The following is a 15,975-nucleotide window of genomic DNA, read 5'->3' as shown; positions in this document are numbered from 1 at the left end:
ACTTTTAACCTGGCATCACCTCTGGCTTCACAGGTTAGTCCACATGGTTTTACACTGCATGTTATGTATTTTCTGTTTTGTGTCCTAGTATTTTATGAAAAAGAAGCTATTGTCTCATAAAATGAAAGATGTCAGCTAATATAAGAAGCAAGTTAGATTCATACATAATTCTAATTATCACTACTGTAATAACCAGGGTCTTGTAAAAGTTGTCAACTATGCAAGAAATATGTCAAAGTCAGGTGTGATTCTCAATAGAACTTCTGAAGGCTACTATATTTAGACTAAGAATTGTACTCCTAATAGCTGTTAAATCAGTTCTACATTCTAGTCTGCACAGACTATGTATCCATTTGACTTGTACAATTATAATCTAAATAACATGCTGATATGTGTCATAATACAAGTTTAATAATTGGAATTCCTGAAACACCATTTGTTCATAGCAGATTTTAAATCTATTGCCCTCACTTTGCAGCCTCATTAGTGTGTATGTAGTCTCAATGAATGCTGGAGTTATTTCGCAGTAATATATACCACTGATGACACCCAATGAATGTGTCAGCATGCAAGACAAAAGCAGTCCATATATCATATGCTTTATTTTTTCCCCTTTTGTTTGATAACTATAGGGGAAAAAGGCAGATTCTTTTAAAATTAAAATTCAAGCAGAGAAGCTGCCTTGTGTTGATTAACTAGCTTTACCAGAACATGGTGCAGCTAAAGTTCTTAACATTCCTTTAAGACAGTAATTACTGACATTTTTATTTTCATAAAAAACTAAATTAAATTAATATGTTGAACCATTTATCATTTAAAGCACATTTATCTTTTCCAAGTTTTCAAAATTCAGATTTTAAAATACCTTCCTTTTTTCAGAATTTCAAAATGATATTTTTGAAATTCATTTCTCTTTTCCTTTAGCTCTACCTCTGTTTTCAGTCTGGAAAACAGTTTACAATCTCTTTTACACATTCTACATTTTTGCATGAAAAATTAACTGCGGTGGTGGTGCCGCGGTAGCGTTGTCGCCTCATAGCAAGATGTTGTCCCGTTTGATTCTCAGCTAGAGTGTCTTCTGTGTGGAGGCATACGTGAATGTGGTGTGCCTTCATTGAAGGTTGTGTGTCAGGGCTGGTAACCCAGTACGTCAAAATTCACTACCAATCATTAGCAGACCGGAGTTCCGCTGTGGCGACCCCTAACTGGGAAAAGCCGAAAGACACAAACAAAACATTTTTGCATGAATAAGTTTCATTTCAGAACATACTTCAAAAGACCAGTACTGAAGAGGCAGACATTTTCCTGCAAAAAGAAAGCTAATTTTGGAACATGGTAATTTCTAATGAATTCCTAATGTCTGTACTTCTATACAAAACTGTTGAAGTATATAATAGAAAGTACTCCATAGACATGAAAGAGAGAGAGAGCCCACTTGGGAGGTAAAACCAAGTATAACTTAAACCCCAACTTCCTGATTGCCAATGTGACAAAAAGATGAAAAAAATAAATACTCAAAAGTCAAAAGAGTGAACAAAATAATTTTTATCCATCCTGTACCCACCTGATGTGGGAGTAAGCCCAACACCGCCAAACTTGTATATTTCAACTCCATGGTTGCACCAACTCAAATAAAGGAAAATCTCTCTAAACAAGTGAATCGTTTCCAGTGCACACTTCGAAACCGTAGCAGCAATGATTGGCTGTGGGAAACAGCGTGCAGCATTATGCCATGTGCCTTTTTTATTTTTGCTTTCAAGCAGTTTTACCTCGAGCGTGTATAGGGGAACTTTTGTTTTTCATTCATTTCCTGATTATCTGCTTAAACGCATTTACAGGTTCTTAAGAGAGCCAGAGCCTGTTCCTGGAATTCAGTGAATGCAGGGTATAGAAGGTCATGCTTAACGAAGCAGCAACCCTTTACAATATGTGAGCGCACACACATGCGCACACACACACACACACACACACACACACACACACACACACACACACACACACACACACACACACACACACACACACACACACACACACACACACACACACACACACACACACACACACACACACACACACACACACACACACACACACACACACACACACACACACACACACACACACACACACACACACACACACACACACACACACACACACACACACACACACACACACGCGCGCGCACGCACACACACACACACACACACACACACACACACACTCAAAATCCCATGCAGACAGAGAAGGCATGAAGAACACTCACTGAAGTCATGCAGAACTGTGACAGAAGGCACCCCATCCAAGAAGTGAACCAGAGAGCCAAATGCTCTGAGGCAGGTATGCTAACTGCTGCATTATTCTGTTGAACTGTGTGTTCAGAAGTTCAATTCATAAATAGAAATATGTTTCTGTATGGCTACTGAAACCTTTAAAACTATAGCAACACAGGCACATTGCATTGGTTTAAATGTAACCACCTATAAATAAATGTCATTATGAATGTAATGCATCTACATGCTTTCTTTGCTTTGAAAGTGTCCATACTATATACATGTATGTATGTAAAGTGGACAAATGTACACTGTATGTACTGTGAGTATGTCACCATAGTAGTGAAAGTCCACATATGCATTACAACTGTAACCTGTTCCTGCTGCCTCAGATAGTTTGCATTATACAGCAAGTTAACTCAAAACACAGTACTTTTCTCAGTATTGCCATTGTATAATAGCAATACACAATGGAAAAGATCATGAGTAATTCATGTATTTAACTACTGTGATGGTTCTTGTTTAATCATGACCCTGTAGCCTTGTGACCAAATAATGCCAGACACCATGAATAAAATTATAAATGATCAACTCCCTTCCATGGCATACTTAAGCAACAATCCATAACTGTGAAATGAGTAATGCAAGATTTACAGACTGCTGGAGTGGCTTTACCACAAGTACAAAGCCTGGGTAATCAGACAAAGTCAGCTGTTGATAAAACTTGCATTCCCCATATACACGCAGGAGTGGTTATGTTATTCTGCAATGCTATTAAAATTAACAAAAATAAACTACTTAACTTTTTAAGTAATAATATTGCATGTTTGAACTCTTGATTCTTCATCTTCTATTGACTTCCATGAGTAATGACAGCTTCCTAAGGTACACTGTGTGGACTGGTCTTCTAAGTAAAGATGCTTCCACAGTACTGTATGTTGAATGCACTTTGCGCCCCCCACCCCCACCCCCTTAAGACTCTGGACTGCACATACATCCTGTTGTTTATATGAGGACAATGGCAGACTCCTGATGTCCTGGCTAAGTTTAAATTATTTCTTTTAACCATTTTGCAACTTCACTTTTATTGTAATATAATAATAATCATAATAATAATAAGTATAACAACAACAATAATAATAATGTATAATAATAATAATTTATAATAATAATAATAATAATCATAATAATAAGTATAACAACAACAATAATAATAATTTATAATAATAATAATAATAATAATCATAATAATAAGTATAACAACAACAATAATAATAATTTATAATAATAATTATTATTATTATGATTATTATTATTGTTGCAGCAGCATTATTATATGTTTGGGAAGAGTGGAAGTTTGTCTTCTGTCAGGGTGACAGTTATATTTGTTTTGTACATGTAATGAATCAGAGAATATTATGGTGGTTGAAGCTTTTCTTTTTAACGGCTACTGCCATCCAAACTTATTTTTGTGGGTATTGTAGATTTAAAGTGCCAATACACATTTTTGAGCATTAATTATTGTTTATCATTTAATGCCATATAATCTTTGGTTAACTGTAAAAAATTAGCATTGAGAAATGAGAATTATATCAGAACTTTTAGTACAGCAGTTGCTGTAAATATTGTAAGACAACATGGCATTTAGATTTCCCTTAGGTGGTTCACTTTTACAATTTCTTTGTGGTCATCTGGGATGCAGTCTGGGTTTTCTCCTTTTCATCATGGAAATGGCTGGAAACATGCTTTATTAACCACTGCTAGCACCTCTAATAAAACAAAGAAGGCTGGCTGTTTGGCTAATGTGTTAGAAAATAATTATAAAGAACTTTATCCTTTTACTTGTTTTCACATTCTGCCACACTTGGAAAAGGGCATAGTTTGAATATATAAAGAAATCCAGCCCTGCGGCATAGCAGCTGTTGCCTAATCCATTTCTTTTCTTCCTTTTTTGTTCTAGATGTCTAGAAAAGGGAAATGAAAATATCAGTAGGGCTGGAGTTGGATGGTCATGGGGAGAAGAGTGGACAAAATATTATTGATGAATTTTTAATTGTGTCTCATTTTTTGCATGTCCAGGTTGTCTGATGCCTGATTGTTTTAAAGACCAAATTGTCTGTGACATTTTTTATTTTATTGGTCATCCTCCTTAACTGAAAAGTAGCAATGTTTCATACATTTTCTTTGCATCATTATACGTCATATCAAGATGGTAATTCAACTTCACACCGTTAACAATGAGAGAGAATTGAGTAGTTGGAGCAAAGTTCAAATTTGCTTCAGGTATTAGTATGAGTGACAATCTGAACTTTAAACTGCATGCTGTTACATTCAGTGAACTGAGTGATGTACTGTAATAATACCAGGAGGTATGCATCATATGCACATTTTATGAGTCATTTTCAATTCCAAGACTTGTCAGAGATCATAAAATACCCTGGTGAAGTAGGAATGATACTACTGTGTATGTGCCCAGTTTTCACTCTTTTTTCCCATTTCATATAGTCTTTCTGCACTAACTATATCTCTTTCACTATTCTGCTTAATTCACAGGCATTAGCAGCAAATGCAGGAACAGGATTTGCCGTGGCAGAGCCACAGGTGGCAATGTTTTGTGGAAAGCCAAACATGCACATGAACATCCAGACTGGAAAATGGGAGCCTGATGCCTTGGGAACACGAAGCTGCTTTGGGTCCAAAGAAGAGATAGTAAATTACTGCCAAGAGGTGAGGTGCAGAGTTGTATAATGAAGGAGACTGTTTAATGCACTGGTTCTGAAATGACAACTAGTTATAATTTGAATATATTTTATATGTGTTGAAATGGAAATAAATACTCATTTTATGTCCAGCATTGGAATGAGTTACTTGTCATTCTTGTAAATCTTAACTTCACATAATTTATTTTCTATTTCCTTTAACTCAGTAAGGATGTACCACATTCAAAACCAGAGGAAGGATTGATTATGTCTGCTAAATATTGGATGTTCTTCATGTTTCACTGTTGTAGTCATCACATTTGGGTTATCTGCCTGCAGGTAGCCCTCAGTCTGCCTGAATACCAGAGTCTTGGGATTTCTGTGTCAGATGCTGTCACTTCTTCCATGACGTCAGGTCGTCGGAGGTATAAAACATGCAGCCAATGCCATTACATCAGTCTTTCTTGCCGTGTGGTGCCCGAAGCAGAAGCAGTTCACAAGTGTCGGTCAGCCGCCTCCTGAAATGTTTGTTTTCTGAGTTTCAGACCTGAAGTCTTCTAAAAGATAAGTACCCTATTGGGGATCCTTTTTTCTTGCTCTAACCGATGTCAGAAAAAAATAATAAATTTCTTGCCTGTGGAAAGCAAGTACCTCACAGAGATTTTCATTCTTAGTGCGTCACCTGTTGAAGCCACTAAGTCCCTCGCTGTTGGTTTTGTGCCTTGTTCAACGCCCAAACTATTTGTTGTTGGGCAATTTTAGTAGCTAAATTCTTTCGCTCTCAATCTCTGTACTCCGAAATGGCTTCAATAAGCCATTTGCCTACCGATCTTCCGAAAAAACACAAGGATGAAGACAGAGACAGACTGCATAGGTCCAAAACTGCTGACGACGCTACTGTTAAGCTAGTTGCCAGTTCGCCGGTACTCAGTGAGGTGCTTTCGCAGCCCCTGATACCCGCTTCTACAGATTCGCAGGCCTCTACTGAGACCCATTCGGAGTCTGGTATGCCGTGAGATGCTACTTCAACTGTGGAACCTGCGGATGTCTCTACCTTGGATGGGTCCCTAGCCGCTTTGCAGGCACTGGCTTCTGAGGGTGTATTCAAGCCTTTCGATTTACATATTAAACTGACAACTTCATTTCAAACCAAAAATACCAAATTTCTCAGGCCTAGAGTTCACTCTGTGCTTAGGAAACTGACGACAAAGTGCATTCTCAGGCCCACATGCCACAAAAACAAATGCTTAGAATGGCTGAAGACCTCATTACCCTAATTAGGGGAAGTCAGCCTTCCCCCTCACAGAGTCCAAGAACTGATTTTCCTTCTGAGTCTTCTGATCAGGAATCTGATAACTCTGATCTTCTGATTACCAGGACATACCCTTATTTACCTATGAGGATTCTGATGCAGAGGATTCTATTCCCTCTGCTTCCCCTCCAGAAGATTTTTCTTTTGGTGAAACCCTGCATACGCTTAGAGAGCATTTCCCGCTGGGAGTGCCAGTCCTACTCTCAGTCCAAAAAGAGACTCAGAGAATTTTTAAACTTGCCTCAGCACAGGCCTCTAGCTATCCCTCCTGTTCTGGAATTTGTAGATGATGTCTTCTTGGAATCCAGCCTTACCCCCTGATATTTTGCCTCCAGCTCCCAGGAAACCTGACAGGTACTATAGAGTACCTGACTCTCACAAATTCCTTTTTAAGAATCCTACTGCGGATCCACAGACCATTTCCCAGGGACCTAAAGGCATTAAGGCTACAACTGCCAAAAATCCTACCCCTTTGGACAGGGATTCTAGGGCTTTAGACATATGGGGCAAGAAGGTATACACCTCTGTTACTCTTGCCATTAGGGCCTTAAATTGCCAGTTTTGTATATTAAAGTATCAGCAGCATATTATGGAGCTAATTAAACAGAAACTGATGTTGATTCCTGACTGTGCAGAACACAAAGATTTACAGAAGTTAATGCATTCTGGTAACCAAGTTGGTAAACATACTTTGCAATGTGGGTTTGATGCCTTAGAAGTATCTTGAAGGGCTGCTGTCCCTGGGTCTGTTCTTAGAAGGCATGCTTGGCTTAACGAACAAAACTTGCCAGATCATGTCAAAGCAAAATTACTGGATGCACCATTAAACCAAGAGTTTTTATTTTGTATTAAAGCAGAAGAAGTCCTCAAAAGAATGGAGGAGAAAACTAAATCTATGCAAACTGTTAAGGATTTCTTACAAGTACAGCCACCTAGATTCATTAGGTATTGACCTTCAAAAAAATGGTCTTTTCCAGGCCTTTCCAGTACAAGCCAAGGGGCAGCAGACCACCAAGACTATAGTCTCAGGTTATGCACAGATCTAAGCAATGGAGTGTTCACATGTCCAAAACAGGAAGTAGTAAGCCACCATCCTATGGTAAAATGGCACAATGACTTATCCTTACCTCTTCCAAGCCTTGCCCAAGTACTTGCACATGTAGGAGGGAAACTTGCCTTGCATGCCAAAAAATGGGAATGCATTACCCAAGACAGATGGATCCTAAACAGAGTTTCCCAGGGATACAGATTCCACTTCCACTCACTCCCAACCGTAAGCAGATGGCCAGACCTCCCCCCAAACCAGTGGACAGAGGCCCAAAAGCAAGTACTTTCTCTTGTCAGCATCAAGGCTATTCAACCTGTCCCAACAGAACAAAGGGGACAAGGTTTTTATTCCATACTGTTTCTGGTTCCCAGAAAAGAAAACTCTTGGTGTCCTATCCTGGATCTGTCTATTCTCACCACCTTTCTGGTGGTTCCAAAATTCAGAATGCTAACTCTCCAGTGGCTGCTTCCTATGCTAGCCAAGGACTCTTGGCTAGCAACCCTAGACTTAAAAGAAGCTTATCTGCACATCCCCATAAGGGAATCTTGCAGGAAATACCTACACTTCAGAGCAGTCTCTATGCACTATCAGTTCTCTGCACTTCCCTTTGGCTTATCTACTGCGCCCAGGGTATTCACAAAGTGCCTATCTCCAGCCATTGCATATTGCAGGCAGAAAAGCATTCAAATTTACCCATACTTGGGCGATTGCCTGATTCAGGTGGACAGTCAGGACTTGCTACTACAGGACCTGGCATTTGTAAAGAAATTGTAACTTCACTGGGGTACACCATCAATAAACATAACTCTTTCCCTGCTGTCCCAGCAGGTGGGCCAGATTCTCAACCCTCAGCTACAAATCCTGGACTTAGCAGCCGGGCTCATTCACTGAATTCTTCTCCAGTAACTCTCAATAAGCAGGTGCTGGATGTCATTCTTGAGGCAAGGAGGCCCAGTACGAGAAAATCCTATTTGGAAAAGTGGAAAAGATACTACTTCTGGAGCCAGTCTCAGGGAATGGACACAATTGTGCCCAACTTACCTCATATACGTGATTACTTAGCAGAAATGCTCCACAAAGGCCTATCCCTCTCTTCAATTAAGATCCATGCCTCTGCCATCTCAGCTCATTATAATACTGAGCCACCCCTTTTTTCTCATCCTCTGCTCAAACAGTTCCTGAGAGGAGCCAAGAATTTATGACCCCCCAGGAGAGCTCCTACTCCTGCCTGGGACCTTAACTTTGTATTGGAAAAGCTCACGCTTCCGCCCTTTGAACTTGCCGCCACAGTTGAGTTAAAATTCCTCTCATGGAAAACAGCTTTACTTCTAGCCATCACTTCAGTAAGAAGAGTGTCTGAATTGCCGGCCCGTATGGCCATGGAACCCTTCATTATCTTCCATGCGGACAGGGTCTCCCTCAGGACTAACTCATCATTTATGCCCAATGTGGTATCTAGTGTGGCTTTAAACCAATCCATTAATTTGCCTACTTTTTCCCTAATCCTCAGAATAAAGGGGAAAGAATCCTGCACTCCCTGGACGTGCACAGGCAGCTCAGGTTCTGTCTGGACAGGACTAAGCCTTTTAGAAAATCTGACCAGCTGCTAGTCAGCTTTGCTGTAGGGGCAGAGGGCAAGGCCATTTCAAAGCAAACTATTTCTAAATGGATAGCACACTGCATCCATTTCTGCTACAAGCACCATGGGAAACCTACCCCACAGGAGATCAGAACACATTCCACTAGGGCTACATCAACCTCTACAGCATTCCTCAGAGGAGTCCCTACCAGGGACATCCTGGAAGCTGCAACCTGGAGTTTTGTACACACTTTCACCAAGCATTACCACTTACCTATCTTTTCTAAATCCAGAGCTGGATTTGCCACAGCAGTCTTATAGGGCCTGATTGTCAGCCCTAATGCTTCTTAACTACCTCCACTCTTCCTTAGCTTTGGTAATCAACCCAAATGTGATGACTGCAACAGTGAAACACGAAGAACATAGTACAGTTGTGTACACTTACCATAAATGTAGATGTTTGAGTGTATTCACTGTTGCTGTCCTGGTTACCATCCCTCCAGCCCCCTGACTTATCTTTACTTCTACATATCTTTGTTGTTTGGCATTTCTTATATCATGTGTATTTGTTTTTTGCTGGGGGTGTTCAATACCATGTAATTTCTTCCTATTTTTGGGGGGCACCTGACATCTGGGGCAAGAAAAACTGATGTAATGGCATCGGCTGCATGTTTTATACCCCTGACGACCTGACGTTATGGAAGAAGCGACAGTATCCGATGCAGAAATCCCAAGACTCTGGTATTTAGGCCGACTGAGGGCTACCTGCAGGCAGATAACCTAAATGTGATGGCTGCAACAGTGAATACACTCGAACATCTACATTTATGGTAAGTGTACACAACTGTAGTTTATGCAATGCTTTTCACAGAATCACTTAATACACAATCAGATGTTACAGGAGTTAAATGTATACCTTTTTGGATTGCATTCCAGCTCTGAAGAAAAGGTGATATTTGAAGAGGAACCGTCAGCTAAGATAAGATAATGCTCTTTGGTGTGCAGTCAAAGCCAGAATTAAATATCTATAGTTACAGCTTTTCAGATGCAAAGGAGGCTAGTTGGCCCTTTATCAGACAGCACCCAGATCTGAGACATGGTTGATACTGGAAACAAGCAGTCATCTAAATATCATTCAAGCACCCCAAAATTCTACTTTTGAGATTGTGAAAATAAATTCAGTACTGTGCATGTGGTATACAGTAATACTGAGTGAAGAACCCATGGTCACAAAATGTGAGAAAATAGCTTGAGGTACATCCATTTCATAATGTAAAGATAGCCAGATAAGTTTGCAGAGAGATCTCTCAATTGACAGATTGTATAGGCAATATATCAGAAAAATATACTAAACATACATTTTTAAACATTTTTCCTCCTTGTGCCTGAGAAATTGGCATCCAGGCATCCATGAAGAATGTTTGGTCCCTTTCTTCAATTTTGCCCTCATGATGTTCATCGTGCATACAGCTGCAGTCATAACAGATGGGTTTTCCTGCCGTCAGGCGGGTTCTCGGTCGGCCGAATTCCAAAGTCTAGGTCCGGCGTCAGTTGTCGTCGCTTCCTCCCTGACGTCAGTGTGACAGGGGTATAAAAGATCCGGCTGACGCCATTTTCTTCAGTCTTTCTTGCTGCGCGGTGCCCGAAGCAGAAGCAGTTCGCAAGTGCTGGTCGGCCAGCTCCTGAGATTACGAATATTTTTCAACCAAAGTCTTCTTGAAAGCTAAGTACCCCGTTGGGGAAACTTTTCTTGCCTCAGACCGATGTCAGACAAAGTTAATAATTGCATTTCATGTGGGAAGCAAATACCACATAAGGATTTTCATTCCCTCTGCATTCCTTGCCTAGGCCCAGACCACGACGTCTCGGCCTGTCGTTTTTGTGCTACATTCAACAGACGCACTATTAAGCGTCGGGCGGAGTTTGCTCAACACTATTTTGGCAAAAAATTTAATTACATTATGTCGTCGGATACTCCGACTCCAGTTTTGACTAAAAGGCGCAAAGATAAGGACCAACATACGAGGTCCTCGACTTCTAATGACACCACGCCAAAGCCGACTTCAGGTGGTTCAGTTCTCAGTGAGGCGCCTACGCAGCCCCTGACTACCGACGACACTTCATTGGCGGTGTCTTCTGTCCCCGAGGTCGCAGGCTCTTCGGCCCACACCCCGACTACAGATACCGAAGCCACTCTTGGTGGTGAAACTCAGAGTTTAGATAGACCTGTCACCTCTCAAGGTGTCTACAGGCCTTCCTCTTCTTTTTCCATCAAGGCTTTCACTAAGTCTAAATCAGCCATGCATACTAAAAGACAAGCTCCACAGGGCCCTTCTCAAGGCCCCATGCCTAAAAAGCAGATGCTCAAAATGTCTGAGGATTTGATTACTCTTATTAGGGGTTCTCAACCCCCCCCGGACAAAAGACCCAGAGTGGAAGAAGAATCCCCCTCCTCGGACCAAGCCTCCATTATTTCAGAACATTCTGAAGACCAGGAACATTCTTACTCCCCTTTTGAAGATTCTGATGCAGAGGAGTCCATTCCCTCTGTCTCCCCCCCTGAGGATTACTCTTTTGGGGAAACCTTACATACCTTGAGGGAACACTTCCACTGGGAAGGCCAAGAGTACTCAGACTCCAAGAAAAGGCTTAGGGATTTCCTCTTGCTCCCTCAGCACAGACCTCTGGCTATACCTCCTGTCTTAGACATTCTAGATGATGTGTATTCGGAGGCCTGCCTTAACCCAAATTCTTTACCTCCAGCTCCAGTCAAGCCTGACAGGTATTACCGGGTTCCTGACTCACACCAATTCCTATACAAAGGCCATGCGGCTGACCCAGAAAATATATCACAGGGTCCCAAGGGAATTAAGGCCTCCACTGCTAAAAATCCATTACCTTCAGAGAGAAATTCCAGAGCCTTAGAAAGGTGGGGGGAAAAAGGTATACACCTCGGCCACCTTAACCATGAGGGCATTAAACTGTCAGCTCCATATGTTAAAGTACCAACAATTTCTGTTATCACAGTTGAGAAGCAAAATGTCACAACCTGAACAACCAGACTTGAAGGAGTTGCAGGATTTGACACATAGTGCAGAAAAAGTGGGCAAACATACCTTGCAATGTGGTTTTGATGCTTTAGAAGCCTCATGTAGAGCTGCTGTTACAGGATCAGTCATACGTAGACATGCCTGGCTCAAAGAGCAAACCTTACCAGATCATGTCAAAGCTAAATTACTAGATGGCCCTCTACAAAAAGATGTATTGTTTGATGTTAAAGCTGAGGAGGTATTAAAGAAAATGGAGGAAAAGGCAAAATCAATGCAAACAGTAAAAGATTTCCTACAGGTACAACCTCCATGTTTCAGTAGAAATTGGCCTTCCAAAAATTGGTCCTTTCCAGCCACGGACAGACCCCAAAGAGGTAGATACAGGCGCCCGAGAGGCAGAGGGCAATCTCAAGGATCGTTTAGAGGCAGACAATGGCAAGCACCCACACAAAGAGGTGGTGAGGATAGTTCACAGCCATTCAGAAAGCAGAACCAATGACTTTCCCTTTGCATGCCAAGCAAGGCTCAAATGGCAGCACCTTTAGGCGGAAAACTGGCATTATTTTCGAAAAATTGGCATATTGTCACAAAAGACAAATGGATCCTGGACATTATAGACAGAGGCTACATATTCCACTTTCACACCCTTCCAAAAATGAGAGGCATGCCAAACCTGCCACACAATCAAAGGGCAGAGGCACAAAACAAATTTCAGATCTCATGGACATGAAAGCTATTCAAGAGGTACCTGTACAAGAACAGGGTCAAGGTTTTTATTCCAGACTATTCCTGGTACCAAGGAAGGGAAAAGATTGGAGACCTATTTTGGACCTATCCATCCTAAACACATTTTTACTCGTGCCAAAATTCAAGATGCTTACATTACAGCAGCTTCTTCCCATGCTGGGCAAGGAGTCTTGGCTGGTAACATTGGACCTCAAGGAGGCATACCTGCATGTCCCAATCAGACAAGATTGCAGAAGATACCTCAGATTTCTTGCAGGTTCAACCCATTATCAATTCTCTGCATTGCCCTTTGGCTTATCTACTGCGCCCAGAGTGTTCATGAAATGCCTGGCATCAGTAATCGCCTACTGCAGACTTCAAGGGATACAAATATACCCATATCTGGACGACTGCCTGATCCAAGCTGACAGCAAGCACATACTTCTGAAACATCTGGCGTTTGTAATAATGTTGTTGAATTCTCTGGGATACACAGTCAACAAAAAGAAATCAAGGCTAATACCCTCTCAAACAATAATTTTCCTGGGTGCCAGCTTGGATACAAACACCCAGATGGCCTACCTCACGCCAGAGAAGCAAGGGCAACTAACTCAATACTTCAGAAAACTGGCAACTTTCACCAGGCTGACTGCAAGGAAAATCCTGCAGGTTCTGGGATTCATGGCATCTTGCATCCTACTAATCCCATGTGCAAAGCTGCATATGAGGAAACTTCAATGGTACCTAAAAAACCTATGGTCTCAACACAGCCACAGTTTGGAAACAATAATACCACTAATTCCATGTCTTCAAAAGGAATTTCTGTGGTGGACTCAAGCATGCCAAAGAAACACAGGTCTCCCATTCTGCAAGCCTCAAGCAAATCAAGTCATCACAACAGACGCCTCGGACTACGTCTGGGGCGACATGACAGATCGGTGCATTCAGGGCAAATGGTCCCAAAAAGAAAAGCACCTACACATCAATCAAAAGGAAATGCTAGCAGTAATAAATGCTATTATAGCTTTCAAAGACCTACTGCATCCAGGCCAGCTATTGATAAGGACGGACAACACCACAGTAATGTGGTACATAAACAAACAGGGAGGTACCCATTCATACCCCCTATGTAGGCAAGCCATGTCTCTTTGGAACATGGCTCTGGAATTACAAATCGAGCTTCAAGCACAGTACCTGCCAGGCAAGGAAAACACACTGGCAGACAACCTAAGCAGAAGTATGACAGATCCACACGAATGGAAGTTGCATCCTCAAGTTTTCACAAAGATAATTCAAGCATGGGGAAGGCCAGACATAGATCTCTTTGCCTCCCACAGAAATCACCTATTGGCAAAATTCTGCTCAAGGACCTTTCATCCACTGGCCTGGAAAATGGACGCACTCTCTTTCAGTTGGAAAACAATGACAGTTTATGCCTTTCCACCTCTCCCTCTGCTGCCCAAAGTTCTATTAAAAACCAGAGCAGACAGATCAAAGATGATTCTCATTGCTCCAGACTGGCCAAGACAACACTGGTACCCACTCCTGAAAAGCCTGACGCATTCCCCACCATGGATCCTGCCTCTAATGCCTCTTCTACTGACTCAGCACAACTTCAAAACTCTTCACAGTCAGCTGAAAACACTCAATCTAGCCGCATGGAAGATTTCTTAAATTCACAACAGGCCCTACTCTCCAAGGAGGTGCAGGATGTCATTTTGGAGGCCAGAAGGCCTTCTACTAGAAAAGCCTACTCTGTAAAATGGAAACGGTTTTGTGCCTGGAATGAGAAAAAGGGTCAGAATCCTGGAATACTGAATTTACCTCAAATATTACAGTACCTAGCTGAGATGCTAAGCAATAGACTTTCATTCTCCTCCATCAAAATCCATGCCTCAGCCATTTCTGCAGAATACAACACTGATCCTCCTTTATTCTCTCACCCCCTCTTAAGACAGTTCCTCAGAGGGGCTAAGAATATAAAACCCCCAAGGAAACAACCAGTACCTGCTTGGGACCTCAATTTCATTCTAGAAAAACTGACCTTGCCTCCTTTTGAGCCAGCTGCTTCAACAGAACTGCAATACTTGTCCTGGAAAACAGCCTTCCTCCTGGCAATCACCTCAGCTCGCAGGGTTTCGGAACTACAAGCCCTCATGGCTGTGCAGCCTTTCATCATTTTCCATCAGGACAGAGTTGCCTTACGAACCAATCCGTCCTTTATGCCAAAGGTAGCATCCAGGGTAGCCTTGAATCAGGCTATCCACTTACCTACCTTTTACCCTAATCCTCAAAACAAAGGGGAAAGACTACTACATTCCTTGGACATTCACAGACAGCTGCATTATTATTTGGACAGAACAAAGCCTTTCAGAAAATCAGAGCAACTCTTTGTGTCCTATGCTGCAGGAGCCCAAGGGAAGCCTATTTCCAAACAGACAATCTCAAAGTGGATAGCCCACTGCATACGCTTTTGTTACTCTTTTCATGGTAAAACTGTACCTGCAGGCATCAGATCTCACTCCACAAGGGCCACAGCTACCTCTGCAGCTTTCCTCAGGGGGGTTCCTACCAAAGATATTTTGGAAGCAGCCACTTGGAGTTCCGCACATACCTTCTCCAAGCACCATCACCTACCATTATACTCCAAATCTAGAGCAGGCTTTGCCACTGCAGTCTTGCAGGGCATCCTGGCTCCTCCTAGTTCCACCTAGTGCCTACCACCCCTTTTTTAGCTTTGGGATTCTACCCATCTGTTATGACTGCAGCTGTATGCACGATGAACATAGTACAGTTTTGTACCTACCATAAATGTAGATGTTCGAGTGCTAATACAGCTGCAGTCCAGGTTTCCCTCCTTCCCCTCTTGGGACAGGCCTAACGGCTAACACCTCCTCATGCAACCTGATTGGGGTATTCTTTTATGGTGTATTTGCTTGCAACTACTGTTTTTTGATTATATTGCATTGCATTATTACATACTTTTATGTATTGCCTTCCTTCTGGGGGCACCTGACATCTGGGGCAAGAAAAACTGAAGAAAATGGCGTCGGCTGGATCTTTTATACCCCTGTCGCACTGACGTCAGGGAGAGACTTTGGAATTCGGCCGACCGAGGACCCGCCTGACGGCAGGAAAACCCATCTGTTATGACTGCAGCTGTATTAGCACTCGAACATCTACATTTATGGTAGGTACAAAACTGTACTTTCTCTCCAGCAAAGCAATGATCTTCATTGTGCAGTACCTTAAAACAACTGTAGGGCAGGCCCATGGGATATATGC

General features: G+C 41.9%; 1 protein-coding gene across 3 annotated transcripts in view; it reads left to right on the top strand.

The window, feature by feature from the left end:
* The window catches only part of LOC122809173 (amyloid-like protein 2), a 1,365,390-nt gene that overhangs the window by 538,144 nt on the left and 811,271 nt on the right, over positions 1-15,975 (top strand). For all 3 annotated transcript variants that reach the window (XM_044080467.1, XM_044080466.1, XM_044080465.1), the window contains exon 2: positions 4,830-5,003. In XM_044080467.1, the coding sequence (XP_043936402.1) occupies positions 4,830-5,003 (174 nt within the window). The remainder of the gene's footprint in view (positions 1-4,829; positions 5,004-15,975) is intronic.

The sequence above is a fragment of the Protopterus annectens genome, chromosome 8.part0 (assembly GCF_019279795.1).
Source record: "Protopterus annectens isolate FY-2018-M chromosome 8.part0, PAN1.0, whole genome shotgun sequence".
Classification (NCBI taxonomy): Eukaryota; Metazoa; Chordata; order Ceratodontiformes; family Protopteridae; genus Protopterus; species Protopterus annectens.
This window is presented reverse-complemented; position numbering and strand designations above follow the sequence as displayed.